Source organism: Periophthalmus magnuspinnatus, chromosome 14 (assembly GCF_009829125.3).
Source record: "Periophthalmus magnuspinnatus isolate fPerMag1 chromosome 14, fPerMag1.2.pri, whole genome shotgun sequence".
NCBI classification, from domain to species: domain Eukaryota; kingdom Metazoa; phylum Chordata; class Actinopteri; order Gobiiformes; family Gobiidae; genus Periophthalmus; species Periophthalmus magnuspinnatus.
This window is the reverse complement of record NC_047139.1, coordinates 31,440,161-31,465,925: the sequence shown is the minus strand read 5'-3', so window position 1 is coordinate 31,465,925 and position 25,765 is coordinate 31,440,161. Positions and strand designations below refer to the sequence as shown.

At 39.8% G+C, this 25,765-nt stretch overlaps 1 protein-coding gene across 1 annotated transcript in view; it reads left to right on the top strand.

The window, feature by feature from the left end:
- Positions 1-25,765, top strand: part of nbeaa (neurobeachin a) — a 147,724-nt gene that overhangs the window by 22,876 nt on the left and 99,083 nt on the right. The window contains exon 2 of the mRNA XM_055226474.1: positions 22,263-22,494. Within this exon, the coding sequence (XP_055082449.1) occupies positions 22,263-22,494 (232 nt within the window). The remainder of the gene's footprint in view (positions 1-22,262; positions 22,495-25,765) is intronic.

Here is a 25,765-nt window from a genome sequence, read left to right as displayed (position 1 = left end):
AGCCTCTTTGGCCAATCAGGTGGCAGACATTTTGAACTGTTATTGTCTAATGTCAGTGTTGTTTTTCTTTCTTTTCAATACAGTGTGTGCTGACGAAAATCAGGGTGTCGAGCTCATGTCTGAATATGGGGATATGAAATGGATTAGCCCATAACAAATGCATTTTGAAAGAAGAGGCTAAACCAGGGCTGACAACCTGGAATGAACTAAACATGGACTAAACCAGGATTTTCTCCAGACTAAATAGGGAACTTAATTAGTTCTGGACCTGAATGCCCTCATCAAAGTTCAAACAAGGAGACAAGTAGCACAGTATTACAACATGCTCTTATGCTTAGAGACTGGCCGCTATGTTTTTTGTTTTTTTTTCAAGGCCGATGCTGATATCAATTAGAATCCAGAGAAACCAAAGGCCGATAAACTCTGCTGATATTTTTGGGCCAGTATGTAGGGCCAATATGATAGAATTTGAATTTACTACAAACTCACCCACAGACCTTTTTGACCACACACCTAAAGTTATGCTGTGTGGTCACATTTTATGCAGTAATGTTCATACTTAAGTGTTCAATAAAGCTTCATGCATATTCTTTAGGTAGCTGGGCAGCCAAAACAAAATATCGCCCTATGCAGGAGATTTTGTGACTGAGAAAATGCAAATATTGGTCCAATATATTGGCCTATGTCTATTAACATGCAGTAATCCATGGCTTGAACTCCAGACTGAGAAACCTTGTACTTGTGTGCATAGCCCTTCTATTCCTCTCATTTGCATTTAGCTTACAGAAAAAACTACATACATTAAAGCTGTTATGGCAGTTATGAGCTCAGTTTGCAGTTTGCAGTTTGTCAGTGCATCAGCTGATGGAGGAGGAGCTGTCCAGAGTACTGAAACTTCCCTCTCTCTACGTCTCTGTCATCTGGTGCACTGCTGTTTTTTTTCACACTGTCTCTCTGTTTGTGCAGACTTCCTGTCTCTCCCGTTGCCGTTTGTGACGTCTGACCCTCGTCCGCCTCCTTGGCTACTGGCCCGTTAATCTCCTCCTCTGCTCTTTTAGAAACTCCCAGAAAACACATTTTGGGAGATTTTTCTGTACAAAGCTGTTCATCCCAAGCTCATACAAGCCTTTGTGTGGCAAAAACATGCAGCTAATTTGTGTCAGTATTATTTAAAACCATTTTTATGGTTATTTCTTTGGAGACACTTAAAAGTTATTAGTTACTATTGTATTTCCAATGTAGTTTAAAGTTAGGATATAAAATAGCATTTGTGGTTGTAATATAGTTAACTTTTCTCCAGCGAAGTACTTTTTCCTGTAGATATTTAGTATATCATGGTATGCTAAGAATTCTCTATAATATGCCCACCCTAAAAGCAATAATGTCAAAGGCTTTACTCTTTTTGAAGCCTACTCCCTCCCACTGTGTAAACACTCTTTGAAAATACTTTGTTTATTTTCTGTCTTATAGAGCAGTTATTATTCAAATTAAATTTTGTTATTTATTAGTTTATTTTGAGCGCTCTCCTCTTCTCTCCCTGGCCCTGTTCTCTCTGTTCTGTCACTCATTGGTATCAGCAGTGAACAGAGCATGACTGTATGCGCGACTGACTAACACCTACAACCTTTTGCACCCAATAGTTTAAAAAGGTCTGGCCTTTGAGCAGTGAGTGTCTGTATAGAGTGTGTGTACCGTGTGTGATTGTGATTGGGCGAGGAGAAACTGTGTTTTTTTTAAGCTGCTCTTGACAAAGGATTTGGAGGAGGGAATGAACTGGTCTGGACTGAACTGGAGTCTTCTCAAAAGAACGTCTCAGTAGGTTTCGTGACTTATCTCGATGTCTTGCTGCGATCACACAAAATGATACTCTGGGATTTGTTATGGGCGGAGATCACAGGCTGTGTGTTGTTGGTAGTCACTGCTGTGTAAGATTCCACTGTCTTTTTCATTCAAACTAGATCAGAATGTATTCACAGGGTGTCACAGCCTTGTTAACCATTTGTGCCTGCCCTTGGCACAGGTATTAATTCATATATATAAGTATCCTGATCATGTTATTCATCACATCATCCATCAGAAATGTGCCAAATTGTGTCTTTAAATGTATTTGCTGAGGTTTAAGTAACAGATAATGTGAAAATTACCCACAAATGTGTCACATTATTATATAGCACTTTTACACCCATTCATACACACACATACACCAGTGTATACACAGTAGAGGTAAGATCGGGCCTAGAAAATCCAGCGCGACCCGACCCAGGCTCGCGGGTATTAAAGCCCGACCCAGCCCGAGCCCGACCAATTAACTTGATTTGCAGGCCCGAGCCCGAAGCAAACCCGAAATTTCATATTTTATTTGTGAGGATAAATAAAAAAAATAAAGAACCAAACAAAGTTAAACATGCGTAAAAATAAGCCTAGTAATAAAAAACCTTCGCCACTAACTACTGAAAATAGTCTAAGGTCCTGACAGCAAAAGTCCACGCACTTGTCTGTGATGGCCTGCTTAGCGCGAAGAGGTGCGGTCTGTGGGACAAATGATAATATAGATGTTTGACGATCATCACTTTTGCCAGTACAGCTGTTTAAATGCCTGCTCAGCGTCGAGGTGCCAGTCTTTTTGCTCTCGTATGAAAGCAAAGCGCCACATTTACCACATTCAGCGAAGCCAACGCAAGTTTCTGTAGCATTTTCAACAATCAATTTGAAGCCACACCTGACTCTTGCCGGTGCGTGTTTGCCTTTTCAGTTCCCCTGTCTTTAGTTTATCCTTTACTTCTTGCTGCTCCATATCAGGGATACCAGGTCAAAATAGATGCGGACTTGCGGAGTATGCTCTGGCTCTGCGGCTCCTGTTTAGTAGTTAAATAGCAATTACCTTACAGCGCCTTCTCTGTTTTATCCAAATTATTTTTTTTATAACAAGTATTCCTAAGTTTAGTATCCACACATTGTTTTAGTATACATTTTTATAAACATATATTTATTTTAAAAAAGTCAGGTAGAGAGAAGCCCGAGCCCGACCCGACCCGAACGTAATGATTGACATTTTAGGCCCGACCCGGCCCGAAATTCGGGTCGGGCTTGGGCTTGGGCTTAAGATCTTACCTCTAATACACAGACACTGGGGGCGAGGTGGGTTAAGTGTCTTGCACAATGACACAATGATGTGTGGTAATTTATTTTATTTTTATATATATAATTGTTAGCATTTTAATTTTGCAAAACAAAAATCAATATTTCTGATATTTTGATATATTGATATATTGCCCAGCTCCAGCCAAAGAATGTGTAAAACCTATGTGTAATCAAAAGATGTTATGCAGCCACAGCCTGACCACCACCAATAAGTCACACTTTATTCACATAGACCATGTGGGTTAAGTGTGCCTTGCTCAAAAACAATACCTAGTTGGAGCTGGGATAAATACATGTGGGCGTTGTTGTCCTGGTGAAATTGCAGATGTTCTTAATTGTCATTGGTCACCTTGTCGGGTCCTTCACTGAATCACAGCGGCTGATTGAAAACAGACTCATTTAGCCACAGGCTGTCTTCATGTTTATGCATTCATGACTTTTCTCTGACACTCGCCTGGGCTCAGAATAACACTTTTTTATTCAGTGTGGATCATGGTTCTTTGTGTGATGAACACATGATTTGTTCCACAATTTGCAATTCAAACTGTGTTTATTTTACAAATGTTTCCCCAGAGCTTTCCACAAATGTATTTTGGTTTGGATAAGACTTTGAGTACTTTCATCTACATGTATGCTGCTGAGAATGATATGCAAACTGTGACACTATAGGGCAGCACGGAACATCACTGAATAGAACTGCTGTTTGGAATTTGACGTCATAACCACATTTTAAGACAAGCAGCATTCATTTATTTATATACAAACTCCATATTTCAATTTAATTCAAATCTTTGAGACAAAACTAGTTCTAAAACATTTAAATGAAAACTAAATGAAGGGGACATTTATAATGCTGTTATTTCATTGCAAAACATTTTCACAGAGCAGTGCGTCACTAACTGAGAATGTGAGTCAAACTTGTCTTGTCTTATCCTCATGTATTATGTATTGAGGATGAGTTTCTTACTAATGCTAAATGACTGGTAAATTACCCACAAGTTCAGAAATATCACAAAACATTCAACATTGCTCTTCAAATCAGCTCTTCTTGAATTCAAAGCAACACTCACAATATGATCAAGGTTTCAATAATGTTTACAGTCAGCTTGAGATAATCATAACTGCGATACGGTGACTGCATTCACTAATATTTAAAGAGCTCATATTAGGCTATTTTCTGATCTTTGTTATAATGCTGTTCCGTCATCACAAACAGACCTGGAATTGTGTTTTGTTTCATCCACTCATGCTTAACACACAAACCCTGCAGATTTATCCTAAGTTCTTCTCTCATACTGAAAACACGCCTTGTGATGTCTTGTGGTAATACAGAAAATGTTCCACTGTGTTTTTAAACTCCATACACCTTCACTAGAATCATTTAGATGATTTCAGCCCTTGAAATGCTGATCTCTATTGAAAAAAGGTAAAACTTGCAAACTACAGCTTCATGACACCACAAGGTGGAACAGAGCATTTTGAGCTTTTGAGATATAGACAGACCAATGATAAAGTGTTACTCAAATATGTGTGAATGAAACAAAACATTATAACATTACTTAAGATTATGCAAAATTGACTCTTGTGAGCTTTAAGACCTTTAAATAATAACTATGATTGATATAACTGCATTAATTGTAGTGCGAGTAATACAAGCCTTTAGCTCTCTCTCATCTTCGTGTGGTGAGTGCATGTTTTATGTTTCTACGGAGACGGGAGCAGAGTGATGTCTAAGGAGCCCTGTGAGATCATCTGTACAAACCTGCAGAATGTGTCTGAACAAGTGCTCTTAGCTTTAGCTAAAAAAGCCACTTCTCCTCCTGCCAGCTGACCCTGTTGTAGCATCTAAATATAAACAGCAAAAGCATCAATATATTTGCCACAGTTTTTCAAGACGTAGAGAGCAACGCCAGGCAGGGTGGTACAGTGGATATAGCCTGCAAATTGTGGCTTTACTTTTAACCTCTCTACTAGTATGGGATCATTTGATCTTCATCAATTGAAAGATGTGAAAGGGGACCGGAGGTTGTGTTGCAATTACAGGGGAATCACACTCCTCAGCCTTCTCAGTAAGGTCTATTCCAGGGTACTGGAGAGGAGAATCCGACCGATAGAATCAGAATCAGAATCAGAATCCTTTTATTGCCATCGTTTGTGAACCTTGGATTCAGGAGGAGCAGTGTAGTTTTCGTCCCGGTCGCAGAACACTGGGCCAGCTCTATACTCTCCATCGGGTCTTCGAGGGTTCAAGGGAGTTTGCCCAACCAGTCCACATGTGTTTTGTGGAGAAGGCATTCCAAGACATACAGAAGATCTTACAAGGTGTCCTTTGGGGGTGCTCCGGGAGTATGGGGCCTTTACTCAGGGCTGTCCGGTCCCTGTATGACCGGAGCAGGAGCTGTGTTCGCATTGCCGGCAGTAAGTCAGACCTGTTCTCAGTGCATGTTGGACTCTGCCAGGGCTGCCTTTTGTCAGCGGTTCTGTTCATTATATTTATGGAAAGAATTTCTAGGTGCAGCCAGGGGCCGGAGGGCGTCTGGTTTGGGAACCACAGGATCTCATCTCTGCTGTTTGCAGATGATGTTGTCCTGATGGCTTCATTGAGCCAGGACCTGCAGCAGGCACTGGGATGGTTTGAGTGTGAAGCGGCTGGGATGAGACTTAGCTCCTCCAAATCCGAGGCCATGGTTCTCAACCAGAAAAAAGTGGCTTGCCCTCTCCGGGTGGTTAGTCTCTGCCTCAAGTGGGGGAGTTCAAGTATCTTAGGGTCTTGTTCACTAGTTGACAGGCGAATCGGTGCAGCGTCTGCAGTGATGTGGTCGCTGTATCGGTCTGTTGTGGTAAAGAAGGAGCTGAGTTGAAAGGTAAAGCTCTTGATTTACCAGTCAATCTACGTTCCTACCCTCTTCTGTGGTCATGAGCTCTGGGTAATGACCCATAAGGACAAGATCGCGGATACAAGTGACCGAAATGGGTTTCCTCCGCAGGGTGGCTGGGCACTCCCTTAGAGATAGGGTGAGGAGCTCAATCACACAGGAGGAGCTCGGAGTAGAGCCTCTGCTCCTTCACGTCGAGAGGAACCAGCTGAGGTGGCTCGGGCATCTGCTCAGGATGCCTCCTGGACGCCTCCCTAGGGAGGTGTTCCGGACATGTCCTACTGGTAGGAGGCCCCAGGGAAGACCCAAGACATGCTGGAGGGACTATGTCTCTTGGCTGGCCTGGGAACGCCTTGGGGTCCCACCGGAGGAGCTGGAGGACGTGTCTGGGGTGAGGGAAGTTTGGGAGTCCCTGATTAGACTGCTGCCCCCGTGACCCGGCCCCGGATAAGCGGAAGAAAATGGATGGAATTAACGTCTAAAATTGGCACCCATATGCTAGAACTATATTGAAACCATTTTCAATATTGATACCAAAAAACAAGACAAGAATATATATTGTTGTCATTATAGTGTCCAAATTTGTACTGGGCTCAGTGTTGTCATAATAATATAATGAAACTCTACTCTACTTATATTTTCATATACAGCTCAAGATTACTCTAAAGTTATTCAGGAAGGTTCATTTCATTTTCTGTGAATGTGGCTTTTTTAGTATCGATACCTGCTCAAATGAGTATCTATTTTTGATACTAGTTTTAGAATCAATTAGTGTCTGATTTTTGATACTTTTACCAACCCTAATCAAGCCTTTTTCTTGTCAAAACCAAGTGTAAAATAGTATCATGTTAAGTGGTACGGTGATAGTGTGACCTGCCCTTCCATAAATTGTGCAGAATATATTGTACCTCACCCAAGTTACTATTGAAGTTTGACCTGCAACATCTAACAGAAAAATCTGTAATATTTAAAATTTCAGAATTGAAATGAAAATTGTTAAGAAAGTCCAGTGATATTTCTTTCACTTCAACCTTTTCAAAAAATACTTTTCAGCCTTTTAAGCAGGTGACTTTATTTTTTGAGCTCAAGTAAAAAAAAACCCTCATAGTTCCACTTGAAATACCTCCATCCGATCATGTGTGAACAGATAGGTCACCTCTTCTTTTGAGCTCTGAAGTTTTAATGATAGTTTTAACCTCTGTAATAGTTTTGATAGCTCCTAATAAAGGCTATGGGAGGACACAGTGGAGGAGAAGACAATAAATGAGCTGCCAGATTGGCTCCGATCAGCCTGAGTGACAGGCCACAGCCTGACACTGCACATCATCCTTTAGCTCTTCCATTCCACAAGGAAAACACTCTAAACCTTTTTAAATGGTAAATGGGGTCTTAAAGGCAGAAGAATGTATTGTGAAATGGTGAAATTGTGACCTACTGCAGTAACATGTAAAGAAAAAAAAATATTTGGAAGACTTTTTTGTGACTTACAATTACATTTATTTAATTCATTTTTAATATTTTATGATTATTTCATAATTAAACTTACACTTAAAACGTCACTTTCTGGTTTGTCAAATGTATTTCATGATTTAGCTCCTTTTTGTTTTCCTATAAGACCTCGTTTTATATAAGCTTATATTTGGATTTAACAAATAGATCACCTCAAAAAGTGTAGCTATCTCATGGCTCTATGTTTCCCATACATTGCTGAAGAGAAACCTAAAAAATATATATAAAGCCCACATGTCTACAAATATATAGCGTTTGGACCTCTCAGCTCATCCCTGAAGTGGTTTTATGTAATAACAAGTGCATGCCTCGTGTTCCACTTCTTCCCAAAGTTACAGTGCTGTTAAGACTTGACCTCTGTATGCTCCTGTGCAGGGAAAGATACAAACTCGAGTTAGCCCAGCTAGAATAGCTATCACACTGAGGTTTATTTAGCTATGGTTTATGCGCTCTGAATGAAGGGGGTTGCTGTGGGTGCCATCTGTTTAGATGCTGGTACAAAGCCCCATGGGAAATGCAGTTCAGTGGGATGAGGGGTTAGTCCCACACGCTCTTCTGTCTCCATACATTTCTGCAGGCTACTGTCAAAGCTCATTACAATCACACACTCTCAGTCAGATGTTTAGAGCATCCACAGCTCTGTTTGTATTTATTTATTTATTTTTTGTTCTATATTTTTGTTTTGTCAATTACTGTTATGCAAAATGGCCTACATTTTATATGTTGTGTATTTTGATGTTTAATCCAGCGTTCTGTGGAATTGTAATGTTGAGATATGACCAATAACACTATCTCGAGTTTAAATTCAATTATAGTGTAAATGAGAACATAAGAGAACATATAGGCCCTCTGCATTTGGACCATTCCTCACTGGGTCAGCCTGTCAGAGATGGACACAGGGTACGGTCTGGATCCTGAGCCAGTCTAGACTAAGGGGAGGGTTAGTACATTTTTTCTGTGAGAGCTGTCAGCGGTTTCTTGGTGTAAATTCATTCTAATGGTACAACATGCTAAAACTGAACAGGAAGCAGTCACATTGGCCTTATGATTGTGTGCATTAGCTCCTCTTCATGTCTTTCTCATCAATGGAAAACATGTTTAACATGAATGAGTATAAAGCAAGCCTGTGGAAAATTACTGATAATATTCAAATTAAAATAATGAAAAACTTATTTGCTTGATAAACTGCTCAAGAGCGTGAAATTGAACTATACAGCTAGATAACAAACAAAGAAGATGAAACTGCTAAAATGATAAATGACCTGAACTAGTTATCATAATTGTTTTGATTAATTTCCTGTCTGGCTCTGCTATCACTCTGCAGCATCAGGCAATGTCAAAAAATAATTTCGTCTTCTGCAGATTTCTCTCAATTTCCCTCCATTTTCAAATCCCCGTGGCTCTTTGAACATTGTGCTTTGTAAAACTCAGATTAAGTGAACTCTATCCCCAAAATGAGTATGATAAAGTTAACCGCGCTGCTTTTATCAACACTCTTTGTCAAAAATGAGGTCATGTGGATTACTGAGTGGCCAGTTTAGCCGTATAGTTTAATCCATATCTTTGTTGAGATTTGCTATGGTCATCATCACCAACCCCCCTTTCCCGCTGCAAACCACTGCCACAGCTCTGAAATCTCCCTGTTCAGTTCAAGAGGGCCCTCACTGCTGCTGTGTGCTCGCCCTCTCCAAAACTCTCTCCTCTTTTCTGTTTTTTTATCCACATTTGACACCACCACCTTGCTACTTGTTGTTTATTTTTCTTCCCTTTGTCTTTGGCTTCCGCCTCTGCGTTACCACCATCAAGCCCCCTCTGGCGAAGCGTCAAGTGTGTAATCTGTGATCTCACATGTAGATGGGGCCACTCGTCTCCTCCTCTCTCCTCCCCTCTCCCCGCGCACACTCACCACACAATGGGGACTGTTGAATGGTCGTCGCCGGCAACGCTAGCTCACTCGCGGAACATAAGCGCATAATGAATCAACAAACAGCCACCTCTCCTCTCCACCGCTCTCCCACTCATGCTTTGAAGTTGCATATTAATGACAGGGACTGGAAAAGCTCAATCCAACAGGGGAGGTAGTGGAGGAGGTAAAGACCTATTGACCGACACTCGCCCGGGTGCCCTGTCATGTTTGATGAGGCTAATGGCTAACAGGTGGCAGTGTTGTGTGCTATCCTGTCCCCTCTCAGTGTGGAACAGTGGCTCCAATAGTGATCATGTGTAAGTCATGATAATTACTATATCGACTTACTGTTCAGTATATGAAAGTTGGAACAATATTTTTTTGGGGTCAGTATTTATCGTAAAGTGTTTCATTCTGCGACTTATTCATTGCAGCTCATGATTTCTAATAATATTGTAGATTTAGAACAGTTTTTGTGTTTTTAATCTGATCTTGTTTTATCATGTTAGTGGCATAAATTAGATTCAGTATTATCATTTATTACCTATATTTACTCTACTGCAATATATTGAACTTCAAAATATATCATCGTGGCAGGCATAAGAGCAATGGCCTGCTTCATGTGTTTTAAGCTACGCTAATGGTGGCGAATAATCGAACTGGGATCGTTGACCTTTAAATCTATAACCTGAAGAATTTAAACTAAAATTACTAAATATGTAATAAAAGATATATTCATTGGTGGTTGTCAGATTGTAAAGTGGGATGATAATACTTCCAGATGGGGAGGGGGGACAAGAGCTGGTTTGCTCTGTCGATGATACTGTACATTTGCGTGTTGAAACTTTTTGGTTTTTTTTTGTTTTTACATTTTCTAGCATTAAATTAAGACCTAGAGAATGATGTGATATCATCTGAAATGCTGGGTTTCAGTTGCCTGGCAAATCCAGATTGAAATCGCTCTGGTCCCCACGTACTCTTTTGTGTCTTGAGCCCGGTCAACCGTGATCATGCAATCAGATTTGTTTTTTTTTCAGTGTCACATGTGAACCAAAGAAGCTCATTGGTCACTTATGATTTACAAATAAAATCAAATTGATCTCACCTCAAATTAACAGAGTTTGTGCTTCTTTCCTTGATTCAACAGAAATCCACCATGTTTTTCAGCCCCTAGTGATTTTGCCTTAACTTTTTGTTAAGGACGGACAATGCTTGTCCCTGATTGGCTAATACATCTGGCAATCATGGCCCTTTGAAAATGGGGACATTCACTGGTGACCACACTCACAGCTTTGTAAGTTGTTGAAGAAGTGTGCATTCTGGTTCCCAGGGAAAGGGTTTCAGATTATTTTGGGGTGGTTAAATACACAATATGCATGTAGCATGAAATCTAGTCAAAGAAATGCCTGGCTAGCTGTTTATCAGAGACATGAGCTTGTCTGTTATGGTATGACAGTGAATTTGTCCTAAGATTTGAATGAGGGAGTAGCTACACACCTCATTTCAAAGTAAAGACTTAAGCCAGAACTAAACCTGTACCACAATAGAAGTTAGAACTAACCAGGACTAGGCCTGTCATGATAAAAAAGCAATATATTGTTGAAGCAAATCTAGACGATAAACGATAATATTTAAACCAAACCATAAAGCAAAATTATTCCAAAAAAAGTACTCTTAGCTACAATCAATAAATTGTAGAATTAAACACTTGCATAATTAGTTTGTATTTATAATGAGTCATAGAAGATCATAATTCAACCTTTTACAGCTCAAATCCTATTATATTGCAAAAAAAATAAATAAATAAAAATAAGCCAAAAATTCCCAGATAGTACAAAGAGAACATACCCACGATAAATACTGACCCCCCAAAATGATTGTTCTTTCTATCCTGTACTGAACAGTAAGTTGATGTAGGCATTATTGTGCTAGGATTAACCAGGAATAGAATTAAACCAGGAACCAAGTCTACATCAGGACTAAAATGGGCTCAAACCAAGATCAAATCAGGAAAAATGTGAATGTATCCTCTATTCTCTAGTCAAAGTAAGGATCTAAAACTCAGCTTAAAAGTAGCCAAGTTCACAGAGATGGATTTGCTGTGGTGACCGTAAAGAGGAGGCTGTGTAAAAGAAGTGCCTGTGGTTGGCATTTCTCTTCTGTGTTGCCAGTTGTAAGAACAAGGTTTGCCCTCATGTGACATTACTTTGTCAAAACACCTTGTTAAAACAGTATACTTTTAAACCTATACTCCTTCCATTTTCTTCCACTTATCCGGAACTGGGTTGCAAAGCAGTCTAAGCCTATACTGTTAGTTACTATTTCCTTTCGAAAATGCAGTGCAAAAGGTTAAAATTGTTTGTAATGCTGTGAAAATATGTTAAATCGTGATGAAGAATTAACTTATGTAGCCAGATGTCATAAACAGCATTAATGGTAAAGAGGTTGTAATGATTACAGAATATTTGTTGTCTTATTTTATTTCACACATGTATTGTGCAGTCCCAGTCATGTCCTTTTGGAGGTGAGAGCCTGTCTATCTTTGTGTCCGGGGGGGCAGGAGCTGAACAGTTGCTGGACACTGAGACTGTTTGTGTTAGCAGCCTCTTATGAGATCTGGTTTTGGCTGGTCGTAGCATAAGCTCTTTGTTGTGTGTGTGGGACCCCCCCTCCCCATCTCCCATCTCCCTCCTCCCTCTGCTTCCTCCCTGGTCCTGCTCAAAGCCAGGCCGAACCCTCTGCCAACCCCTGCCTGCTCTGAATGAGGCTGGAGACAGGAGTGACTCATGCATCATCTGGAAACGTGAAAGTAAAGCTTGTCATTTTGCGGATGGCCAGGAGCCAGGAGTAAAAAAGGACTACAACAGGATCAAAGCAAGTCTACATCAGCACTGAAGTGGGATCAAACCAGGAATAAACCAGAACAAATGTGAATGTTGCCCAAGAAGAGGTTAGGCTCATATGTCATTCAGTAGGATGAACACCCAATATCACAAAAAGATCAATAATGCAGGCCTTATATGATCACGGCCCGAATGAACACAAGGTAACCCCGACGCCACCTGCAGAGGCTAAATGAAGTACCATCTGAAAGTCTCCTAGAAGATGTGAATGCAGCATTGAGATAACAACAGAGCAAAGCCGTTGTGGTGGGCAGTACCAAGTGATGGGAACATCAGGAAAAAGGAACATGAGAAACTAGTGTGTGTATATATATATATATATATATATATATATATATATATATGTGTGTGTGTGTGTGTGTATATATATATATATATATATGTGTGTGTGTGTGTATATGTATATATGTGTGTGTGTGTATATGTATATATGTGTGTGTGTGTATATGTATATATATGTGTGTGTGTATATGTATATATATGTGTGTGTGTATATGTATATGTGTATATATATGTATACCCCCCCCCCCCCCCCCACACACACACACACACATATATACACACACATAGGTCTTTCTTTTGGTGTTATAGCTCCCCAGTATTTCCATAATTGTATTCATCAGTACATAGATGGGTGAATGGTTGTTAATAATTGTATGCGTGAAGAGACACCAGCCTGCTGTATAAAAGATTAGTCATCAGTGGTGACTCCTTTGGGAGACGGTGTTAGAAGTCACACCGCTGCTAAGACTGTGCCAAGGTTAACTGTAATGTGCACCGCACTCTTGAGCTCAGATGAAGCCATAGAGAGCCTTGCTCAGTGTAGTATATAGGCACATTGATATGCCGCCCCGTTGTTACCTGTTAGATGTGTGTAAGCCCAGAGGAGCAGCAGTGGTCGGAAAGATCGTGTCACTTCCTTAGCAACTGCTTAGCGACAGAGTTTGAGTCATCGACTGCTGGTTTCCTCCACTCTTTTTTTCTTTTTTTTGTGTGGATTGGGACAGGCATAGACAAGAGAGCGAACTGCATTATTGTCAAGATGCTGCTTGAAAACAGGCCTGAGCAAAAAGTTTAAGGTTAGAGTCAGTTTGAGAAAAAGTAGCACTGTTTGCCAATGTAGTAAGGACTCTATGTCATCTGTTAATATCTGCTCCAATGAATCCTATCCTCTGTCTCCATAGCACCTGCTAATACAGGATAATATATTCAATTGGCAAGATTTATAAACATACAAAAATTGAAGACTGATGCCTCCAAATTTGAAAAGTATATCATTTATACATCACTTTCAACTCTGTCCATTCGTCCAGGCTTTGGATTGACCAAAAGAGTTGCCTTGTTCACCATTAATAGACACAAATGTTTAAGTTAACTTGTTTATTTGTCATTAAGTTGTACAACAGATTACGTTGATTTGAATAGAAGTATTGGTAGTAGTAGTGGTAGTATTCGCATGTTTTTATCTGACTAGCTGGTGTTGATTATGACACAAAAATACCAGTTACAAAAAGACCAATTTACTCCAAGATATGTCTTAAAGATTTGAGTCATTAGTTATTTTTAAATGTGCTGAATTTGTGGATCAGGATTGGTCAGCATTTACAGACAGCCACAGACAAACACTCAGCATAATCTGTAACCTGATTGGCTTTACTTTGGAGTAATCTTTTGGCAGTTTTTTGGTGAATGAGCTTAAATGTGTTTGTTGCGATCACCCAGACCCATCTGCATGATCTGTTTCATTTATACAGTTAGAAAAGTCTGGATGTTTTCAAGAATGAGATATATCTATGCACAAACCTGTTATCCATCATCTCCCTGTTTAATTACTTAACTGTACATAAATAAAACTACACTGGTGGTCCCACCTCACAATTCTTAAAGAAAAATGTGCACATACCTCACTGTGACTAGAGGCAGTGGCAGACCGTGGCCTCAGGACCTGGGCCAGCTGCCCATATTTACAAATATAACTATCTGTAGGCCTATAGACCTTAAATGCCCCATCACAATGCATCAGCTGATTGGTACGACCCAGAACACGCATGTACATCACCGTGAACAACTGAATACAACTATAATACTATAATGAGCATGTTTTAACTTTATATTTTCTCATTAGACTATAATCGTAGTTACTGCACATAGAACATAACACCACACCTCACTCAAGGCTGCTATCTTCAGCAGACGAGTACTTTCAGATATGTTGCTATACCTCACTGATGTGCAATCCAACCATGAATGCAACAGTACACTCTGTGCTCCGTGAGGCCCAAGTGTCAGTAAATATTTGACTTTTAGCGTGGTTGTTTTAGATGCTCTTCTGAACATTTCATTACAACAAACATAAACTGCTCCTCTTTGAAAAATAATCCCATTATTTGTAGAGATCGACTGATATGTTTTTTTTTTCATGGCCGATGTCGATTGCTTAGAATCCAGAGCAACTGATGGCCGATAAGCTCTGCCGATATTTTGGGTCAATATGTTGGGCCAATTTAGATTATTTTTCCAAAATTATGTAATTTAAATGTACCTAAGCCCTTTTTTTTTACCACAAACCTTTAAGAGAGCTCTGCAGCTATCTCTTAAAGTGGTAATATAAAGCTTTGTGCGTATTTTCTAGGCAGCTGATTGACCACAAGGCAGATAGCTGATACACTAAAAAGTCCAAATATTGACCCGGTATATCGGCCAACCAATATATCAGTCTGTCTCTAATTATTTGTCCAAAAAGAAAATCCAAATGAAAGCATAATCTTTTTCTTTCAAATTCCGTCAAAAGTGAAACGGGCTAAGCTAGCTCTAGTCACTCAGCCAAACAAACAATCTGGTGTCAACTGACAGCCTGTGCAGTGATGATGCCACAGGGCCAGCATTGGGCACACCTGGCCTAGGCAGGACTAAGCCAGTGCAGCAGTGCTGGTGTCTACCTGTCAAATCAGCAGGAAAGGGACAACCTGATTGGTCAGTTTTAATGCTTGCAGACAGAACGCTCAAGGAAAGAGAGGGCATTTCTGAACGTGCAACACCAAAATAACACCAAATCTGATAGGATACTCATATTTATGTTATATTATTTTAGAAGTAAAATAAAATACAAAATAGAAAACACCACTGACTAGAGACAATGCAGATAATGTGACTTGCCAAGGATAAACTAAAGTAAAAGGTAGCAGTGAAGTGCTTGCCTGATTAGATATCTAAATCTAACCAAGAGCTTAAGAGCTTAACCTGTTATCCATCTTCTACCTGTTTAATGAGACTTATTATTCAGGGCTGATTTTAGTGAAGGAGCATGGTCTAAGGATTCACACTCGAATTTCAGACCTTAACTCTCTACAATCACTATAAGAAACCTGATTGGATAAAAGCACTTTTGGTTGACAGCATTTTTCACTCTAAAAGTAGCATAAATCTCTTTCACCTATAACAAGTCATCTCAGCAGAAATGTTCTTTTAAGTGTTTCTATCTGTCATGATGTATGCTTTAGCCCCTGAAGGTTTTGGCAGCCTGGAGATTGAGTTGTTGTTCCCGATGTTGCTTGTTGTTTTTTTATGTGGGCTCTTCTAGTATTTTCTGCATCCACTTTGCCTCCTGCTCCTGCCAGGTTTGTGTTGGGCTCATAGTTGTTTGCCGTGGTTTGGATCAGCCTGTGATCTGGTGATATGGTGGGACATGTAGCAGCCAGTAATTGTGCTGCACTATGCCCCATGGTGTACATCCTGTCTTTTTATAGCGAACTCTTTGCCTGTAGTTTAGACCTCTACAAACATGTCCTGAAATAAATGTGATTGTATTTGTATCAAATGTCAATGTGAATTGAATCCTACTTTTTAAATATATTGCTAAATAATCGCTATTTGAATTTTTCAAAAATTGTGCAGCTCTACACTGTACTGCCTGACATGAGAGGAAATAATGATACTTTTACATTTGTAGTAGAGGCATCCCACAAAGTAATCATTTCAATGTGCCTGATGTTCATCATATTGAAAAATGTTGCTATTTTGGCCAACTAATTTATTGACTGGGCTATATATTACTTAATACTTTTGTTGACTAACATGATGTATTTTAAGTACCACTCCTATTACCTCATCCTTTTACAGCTCTGTATAATGAGTGAGGAGAATCCAATGGCAAATGAATGAAATGTCCCTCTTTTTGTGCTGTGCTGCTTTCAGGGCACTGTCTAATCTACTCTAATGCGTTCACACTGTCACTAGATCAATGTGCGCACCAGCAGAGAGATAGGGCCGACCCAGAGAGCAGGAAGAGCCACTAATGAAATACATAACAGAACACAATTGGACAGATTTTAATGGCATGGCTAATAATAGGGTGCTATCAACACCAACAGTCTATACATTATAATGACAGAGGGATCATGTTACAGATCTCAGTGGACCAGCCATGCAACATGTGCTAATCTGCTGCTAATAAGGACATTGGAGAGTGGATCATTATTATGAACTGGGAAGACTTTGATAGGTTGTCAACGATAGAGTTCACAATTGTGTCGTCACACCTCACAGAATTTTCAATTAGCCAAATATTAAACCAATGGAGATTTTAAAATAAAACTTAGTGTTTGTTTCAAAAGTAAATGTACCATAGTGACCCAGCAGCTTATTGGGTTGTTCCATGGCTCTTTCGATTACTTTTTCATCTGCGCTAAATCTTTTATTCTTTCAGCCATAAAACTTTTAAATGGAAAGTGAAATTGCTGATGTATCCCCTTATGGACTGAGGTTTGAATATATGCTGTGTGTTGTGTATGTACATGATTTTTATTTATGCTTTATGCATTACCAGAGATCTGCGAACTGAATTGCCCTTTGGGTTTAATAAAGTTGTTGATTGATATATTCTATGGATGTTTGGCACATTTTGCTAATAGCATTTTTGAGTTTAAGTTTTTGATGTTCAATCCAGAGCTCTGTTAAGTGTCACAATTAGAGAAGTGATTGTAAACCCCAATCCCAAATAAATAAAGAGATTTTTGCTAGTATGGATAACAACCTTCATGGTTTATTTAATATTAATTTGAGCCAATGTTAACATTAGAGATAGACTATAGACCATAAATCTCCAGCACAGGCCAATATTTTCTTTTGGCCAATTTGCTGCCTAGAACATACACACAAAGCTTTATTTTAACACTTTAATTCAAAGAGACAACTGCACTACATGTGATGTACTGCTCTCTTATAGATTTGTGGGTCAGTTTGCAGTAAACCTAAATTATATAACTGGAGGAAAATTATCAAAATTGGCCAACAACAAAAAAAACAAAACACAAGAGATTACAGACTAGGTAGAGAGAGAAAGAAGTTTATCTGATCAGATGAATGAAGTTACAGACAGCTGGCACATATGTTACATACAAGGGAGTTTTTCCTTTTCTTATAGCCCAAGAAAAGTACTATCTATAGAAGGCTGGTCCTATAAGGACTTAACTCATTTTACATACTGTCCTTACAAGGTCATAAATGGATGTACCATTAGCTGTTTACAGGAGGGTAGAATACGTCACTAAAAGATGCTCGCAGTCCCAGAAAAAATGTATTTCACGGACTCTTGTCAACCTGAAGATGAAGAGCTGTGTCATGTAAACAAAGTGGCAGGTTCCAGTGTGACATCTTAAAATAAGTATGTGTCACATTCTTACTGAGAATCAAGTTTACTGCAGTGTTTGTAACACATAGTATTCAACACAAGGTTTAAGAGTAAAGAAGTAAAACAAAAATCATGCTTTCAGTTGATATTGAATTTATTCCTGTTGAAATCTAAAATTAACTGTTGAGTCAGTATTCAGTGTTTCTGAATTATGCACTAAATATAATGATCATATTTTACTGTCAAGTTTCATTATTTTGGTTATCTTGCTATTGATACGGAGGGACCGGAGGGTGTGTTCCAATTACAGGGGAATCACACTTCTCAGCCTTCCCGGTAAGGTCTATTCCACGGTACTGGAGAGGAGAATTCGACCAATAGTCGAACCTCGGATTCAAGAGGAGCAGTGTGATTTTCGTCCTGGTCGTGGAACACTGGGCCAGCTCTATACTCTCCATCGGGTCCTCGAGGGCTCATGGGAGTTTGCCCAACCAGTCCACATGTGTTTTGTGGATCTGGAGAAGGCATTCGACCGTGTCCCTCGTGGTGTCCTTTGGGGGGTGCTCCTGGAGTATGGGGCTCTTTGCTAAGGGCTGTCCGGTCCCTGTATGACCGGAGCAGGAGCTGTGTTCGCATTGCGTCAGACCTGTTCCCGGTGCATGTTGGACTCCGCCAGGGCTGCCCTTTGTCACCGGTTCTGTTCATTATATTTATGGACAGAATTTCTAGGCGCAGCAGAGGGGGTCTGGTTCGGGAACCACAGGATCTCATCTCTGCTGTTGATGATGTTGTCCTGATGGCTTCTTCGAGCCAGGACCTGCAGCAGGCACTGGGGCGGTTTGCAGCCGTGTGTGAAGCGGCTGAGATGAGAATCAGCTCCTCCAAATCTGAGGCCATGGTTCTCAACCGGAAAAAGGTGGTTTGCTCTCTCCGGGTGGGTGGTGAGTCTCTGCCCCAAGTGGAGGAGTTCAAGTATCTCGGGGTCTTGTTCACAAGGGAAGGATGGAGCGTGAGATTGACAGACGGATCGGTGCAGCGTCTGCAATGATGAGAAGGAGCTGAGTCCAAAGGCAAAGCTCTTGATTTACCGGTCAATCTACATTCCTACCCTCACCTATGGTTATGAGCTCTGGGTAATGACCGAAAGGACAAGGGCTGCAAGTGGCTGAAAAGGGTTTCCTCCGTAGGGTGGCCGGGCCCACCCTTAGGGATAGGGTGAGGAGCTCGGTCACACGGGAGGAGCTCGGAGTAGAGCCGCTGCTCCTACACGTCGAGAGGAACCAGTTGAGGTGGCTCGGGCATCTGCTCAGGATGCCTCCGGGACGCCTTCCTAGGGAGGTGTTCTGGGCATGTCCCACTGGGAGGAGGCCCGGGGAAGACCCAGGACACGCTGGAGGGACTATGTCTCTCGGCTTGCCTGGGAACGCCTTGGGGTCCCACCGGAGGAGCTGGAGGACGAAGTTTGGGAGTCCCTGCTTAGACTGCTGCCCCCGCGACCCGGCTCTGGATAAGTGGAAGAAAATCGATGGATGGATGGATCTTGCTATTGAATACTAAAGATAACAGATGACTTTCTAAAATATTATATTTTATGTATTCACTGGTATTTTCTACCTGCTTGTCCAGTCCAGTGCTAAATTATGTCTAACCGAAGCCACAGCACTTGACATGGGGCTCCACAGGCTTTGGTCTGCCACTTCAACTTTGCTATATTTATAGAATGTTTAGATTTTCCACATTGGCCTGGTCATAGCCTGCTGGTCACGATTCTTATCTCTGTGTTTATTTACACTCTTTACACCAAGAAAGATGTGAGAGCTCCAGCGCATTTCTGTTTGGCCTGATTTAATAAAACTCACTCTTCAATCTCCTGGCTTCATCATGGTTGTCATAGTTACACTTCCTGGATTGTGTGGGTATGCTCAGGTTCACAAAGTGCAAGAACAAACAAAACCTGTGGATATTTCATGAAGGACTTAATGATGTATTTGAAATTCCACAAAATGCCTTGTATGTACATCTCTATCTAGAAACCAAATCTATGGCAATAATGTCTATTTATATTTCATTAAATCAAGCCTATCCTGCAAAATCGACTTTTCTCAAAGCTTTTAACCATGTTTTTGTTGGTTCCTCTTTACCCTCTCAAAGTTGTTTTTGGAGTGATTTGTGCATATTTGAGGAATGTTTAATCACTTATTTTCATGACACCATGTTGCCAATCAATCCCTGTTTTCACTGCCACCAGCAAACCCCGCTGTGATGTACTTAGTTTGTTCTTCGGGAGAGTCATGTAGTCATGTTACTACGACAATGTTTAAATTCAGGCTCAAAACAGTTCTGTTTGGCTGTGCATATGACTTCAAGTTTTTTTTTTTCTGCACTTTTCTCCTTTAATGTTAATTTTATGATGATTATTTGATTATTTATGTTTTGATTTGTTGTATTGAGGTTTTATGTGATTTTCTTTGTCTTTCTTATTCTGTAAAGCACTTTGAATTACCTTGTGTATGAATTATGGTATACAAATAAACTTGCCTTGCCTTGATTACAAATGAAAAAAAAAAAAAAAAATCCATAGGAGGGACCGACAGCTCTATGGCTCTTTGTTGTGATGACTTTTACGCCAACGTCCATTCCCATTGGGTATCGCAATTTTCTAATATGGAAGTCAGCGGACTTGTTTCTTTTATTTAGTCATTTTAGAGGAATATTGTGATTTTAAAATGTGCAAATTATAACATAATGATCTACGAGTGTTATAGATTATAACTATATAGCAGACACAAACACAATAGGTCTTCTTTAAAGTAGAGACTGGCTTTATAAGATATTTGTAACTTTTGAATATTGTCTATTCTAAAAACTCAAAGGTTGATATTCTGACAATAATATATTGTGCTTGTCTGATCCAGCAAATCAAATCCAGCTGGCTTTCTATAAATCTCTAGGCTCTATATTATAATTGCCCCATTGCAGGGATAAGACAATAGTAATACTTGTAGCTTCAATAGTCCTTCAGCAGCAGTAAAGGTAGATTGAGCAATAGTTGAATTAGTAGTGAAATACCTCATAAGAATTAATTGCAGCACTCCTGGTAAAAGTGCTACACCATCAATATTAGGTTATAGTATGTATATATACATTTGACGAATGTGACCAAATCCAAACAATCCCAAAGCTTATATGATGGATGCTTAATGCAATAGATTTCAAACTTGTTACAATGCATGGGGCCACATGAGTCTGTAGTCAGTTCAAATTGTGGCATGCTAATTTGAGGGAAACAGGGCTAAAGCATGTTTTTCGTCCGTCCATGCAGTGATTGGTATGTGCTTCTGAGATGACCATTTCATGCCATTTTTGGTGTGACTGTAGTTCACAAAAAGAGGAAGCGGAGGAGGAGAGGCTGAGAATGCCAGTACACACAGAAAGGACAGTATTTTGGTGCTGGAGGCCTACAGCATAAAAATATTGTTAAAGCTATACTGCTACAGGTTTACTGCACCTATAGCCGATTTGAACCATAAGTGAAAAATATGTTTCAGAATAAACTATTAACCTGGCCCATGCTCTTCACTTCTCTCACTCAGTTGTCAGTTCTTTCCCCATGGTTCTCATCCAATAATGTCTATGGCAGGATACAATCGTCTGTCCATGGCTGTTGGTTCCTTGTGGTTTGCACTCAACAAATGCCTTTTGAATGTATATACAATATCATTCAGTTTATTTTTCCCCACACAAATTTGTTTACAATATCTTGTATGGGGTAAAGTGTTTTCCTGATCAATGTGGGTACATTTTTGATTTTGTGCTATTTAGAATTATCTTAATCTTACTTCTATTTCATCATGCCCCTGAATAGGTCTGTAGCCTTTTTCAGGCTGCTTTAATGTTTTTTTAATCATGACTGTTATTGCACACTGTGTTACACCCTCATTTTTGTCCTGGACCTTTATTTCCCCTGATTTAAACTTTTTCAGGCCATTCCATTTTTTCAATTTAATGGTTTAATGGTTTAATAATAGCCCAAATTGATCCTGGTTTAGTTCTCAGGTAGACCTACTATAGCACTGTTTTATATAACTTAACACTTTGAGTTGAGATGCAGAATGAAGAATTGGTCTCATTTAATTTAATCAATGATGCTACTTTGAATTCCAAATGTTTTCTGATGTTTAACTTTGAGAATGCTAGCTCTAAATCACCCTCTTTTTGTTCGCTCCCCTCCCACTCACCTCATTACGCTCTCCACCTTCTTTTTCGCTAATATTGTTTCTCTTGTCTGTCTCTTTCAGCTGGTGGGGGGTGAGTTTGACCTGGAGATGAACTTTATCATCCAGGAAGCGGAGAGTATCGGCTGCATGGTGGAGCTGCTGTCCCACTGTGAGGTCACGTGCCAGGCCGAAATCTGGAGCATGTTCACTGCCATCCTCCGCAAGAGTGTACGCAACTTACAGACCAGCACGGAGGTGGGGCTCATACAACAGGTGTTGCTGAAGATGAGCAGCGTGGATGACATGATTGCAGGTGAGGGCCAAAGTGCACACAATGATGCATTTTTGCCTGCATTTTGATGCAGAATACACATTTTAAGAAGATGTGAACCTGATCACCATTGAATGTTCTTCAGTTCAGACGGGTGTGATTGGCAGGCTGATTAGCCAATCAGGGACATGCATGGTTCGTTCATATCAAAAGAAATATGGCTGCTTACAAGGAAAAGAGAAAGGAAAAAATATGAGAAGGGAGTGAAAACATTGCAAATTTCTGCAGGATCAATGAACAAAGCACCAAATTCTGAGGCAAGAGGATTTTGTTCTAAATGATGGGTGACCAGTGAGCACACTTGTTTCACATGTGTCCCTGAAATAACAAATCTGAGCTGGTTCTGTGTGAATCTGGCTCAAGGCACGATGGAAGAGGTGGTGACCAGACTGATATCCTCCTGTATAAAAACTATACATATAAACTTGCCAGGGAGGTTAGATTTATTGTGAGGGAGATTGAGGATAACAAGGTTAGAGGAGGTAAAAGTCACGCAAGCAGGTGACTGGGAAACTACAGGTCATGTTTCTAAGTAAATAAAACAACATCCATCTTGTAGTGCTTATCTCTGGCCAGGTCGCAGAGGCAGCAGTCTGAGCAGGGATGCCCAGACTCCACACACTTCTTCCTTTATAAAGTGCCCTTTAAATTTGCAATGATATGCCATATTTTTTACTGTTATAAAGTTGTTCCATCGTAAAAAAAAAAAAAAAAAAAAAAATATTCTTGTATGCCCTTTACAGAGCTCACAATGCTCAATTACACTTTATGATGTCATTAGGAGGTAATTCAGGACTCACACCTACCCTATATTTGAAGCTGTAAAAGTTAACAAATAATTCTAAGGTTTCCAAAGCAAAGACCAAAAACTCTCCTAACCCAAATCAAAGTCTGCCTACAAAAAACATTTCCTAGTTGTGACAAATTGTCTTTGCTCGTCTTTCATTTCAGTAGTGCCCTCACAAAGTTACCTTATCCCCCTGCCTAAGTAGGACTGTCATGGTAACAGATTTTGAAGCACGATATATTGCAATAAACTGTAATATTAAAACTATTTGATGTCACTCATTCAATTCAATTAAAATCCAACAATAAAAACATTTAAAAATAGACAGTATACAACAAATAAATACCCGAATTAAGCAATAAGTACCCTTCAAAGTGACTTATTCAGCCCTCTACTGCTCAAATCTTAGCATATTATAACCAAGATAACAAAAATCTCCCAAAATATATTGTTCCAGCTATCATATATTGAATGATAAGTTGATATAGTTATTAATTATTGCGAAAGGCCTACCTCTAACCCTCCCCTAATGCTCCCCTAACACTCCTCTAACACTCCCCTAACCCTTGTCTAACCCTCCTATAACCCTACACTAACCCTGTATGGGCCCAATTTAGTTATAACATTGAGTATTAATATTGTATTTGTGGAAGAAAGCCTAGTGAGATATCACAATATAGAGTAGGCTTTACATAGTCCTGACAAACAAGATTGCTCTATATAGACTGTTTAAATCTGACTCTGATTATTATTTGTCTACGGTTTATGCCAATTCCTCTATAAATAGTAAACACATTTCCTGGTATTATGTTGAGCTTATAAATCCATAAGGCAGTGCTGTACATTGCTAACTCTGCATCCTTATGTAAATTCAATACAACAATAGCTTTGCATTATCCTCACTATTATTATTATTATTATTATTGTTATCATCATACAAGCCTTATCTCCATGTTCCTCTGTCAGCCCACTGGCGCAGCACTCACCTCTGCAGAGACCGCCCCAGTCCCCCTCTGTGCTCTGCCATTTGTATGGGGGTCCTGATTACCAAACATCCCATACCCGGCTGCATCCCATTCCTCTGCTGCATGATATTGACCTTGACTCCTCTTTAATGCCGCCTCTGAGTGCGTCCTCTCCCTCCCTCCTCCCTCCTGCGTCCTCTCTGTCCTAGCTACCGCCCCGGGACACTCTGCTTTATAACTTGTATCACTTATTACTGCACACTATGACAGAGCATAAGGGATTCAATTTACTGGTAATATTCAAATACTCCTTCCTTAACCGTGACTCAAACCGTACTAAACCTATAAGTCATCGGCCTACATGGATAAGAACAAGGGATTCAAAACTAGGACTGCTATCTCTGGGCTCAGTAATGGAATGGAATGCTATGAGAAGCCTCTTCATATCTGCATAGGCCTTAATGGGAAAATATCTGGTCTTGGTAAGTGCATTAGCTAACAGTAAAATTTCTTTTTTTGAAAATGAAGTCATTGGAGGTATTTTGAAACACTCACTGCGTTTACGAGTACAGTATTTGTCAGGTCTCAGCTTCACTTCTCCAGAACCACTCGAGCCCTAGTTAACTTGCAGGTCAAATAACCAAATGTGTGAACAAGAGGCTAATATTTTAGCATGAGCATTAGCTATAATTATCAAAACAACTCTTGTAGACAGAAAATGAAGTTGTGGACAGAAAATGATAAACGATTATAGAAATCAATTGGAAATGTTAGTTTGGCTCCAAGACCTTTCATTGACTTCTATAAAAATGACAAAAAATTTGCCTTCTGCACTCATGTTAATAAATGGTGGCCACGATTAAATCATGTTTTGTCAGTCTTTTGTTACTTTTTAAATCTCAAGCCTGCAAACTATTCAGTTGGAAATTAGTTCCTGTGTCTGTTTTTTCACTTTCAATGACACATTTCATTCAGGCAGTCACATAAAAGATCATTCATTGTTACGCACTGGTGCAAAGCTGTATCTGTATCTTTTTGGCTCAAAAATAGTGCAACCATTAATATCTCCATCCATGGGTCAAGATTCAAGGCTCATTTTGCTTACTCAGATCAAACAGCTTTTCTCTCATAACCAAAGGACTGTAATTTTGACAGAATAAATAATAAATGGCACTACACTTTCTGAGTCAAAATCTGCCCAGTTTTGATGACACCTCCATATGTAATCTGCGTTGTGGCCAAATGCTGACTCATTCGAAGATGTCCTGACTGTCCCTGTCCATATTGGATTATTTGTGATTCCTCAGGCCTGCTGGACATGTATTGTACCTACAAACAATTTTTTTTAATGTATTTTCATACATATTTAATCTCAGTCCCCACCATGTTATTTCTCTAAATTGTGTGCTTCTGTGAGGGACTATGTCAAATAGACTGCTTGATAACGACAAGGCAAGTTTATTTGTATCGTAAAATTCGTACACAAAGTAATTCTAGTGGT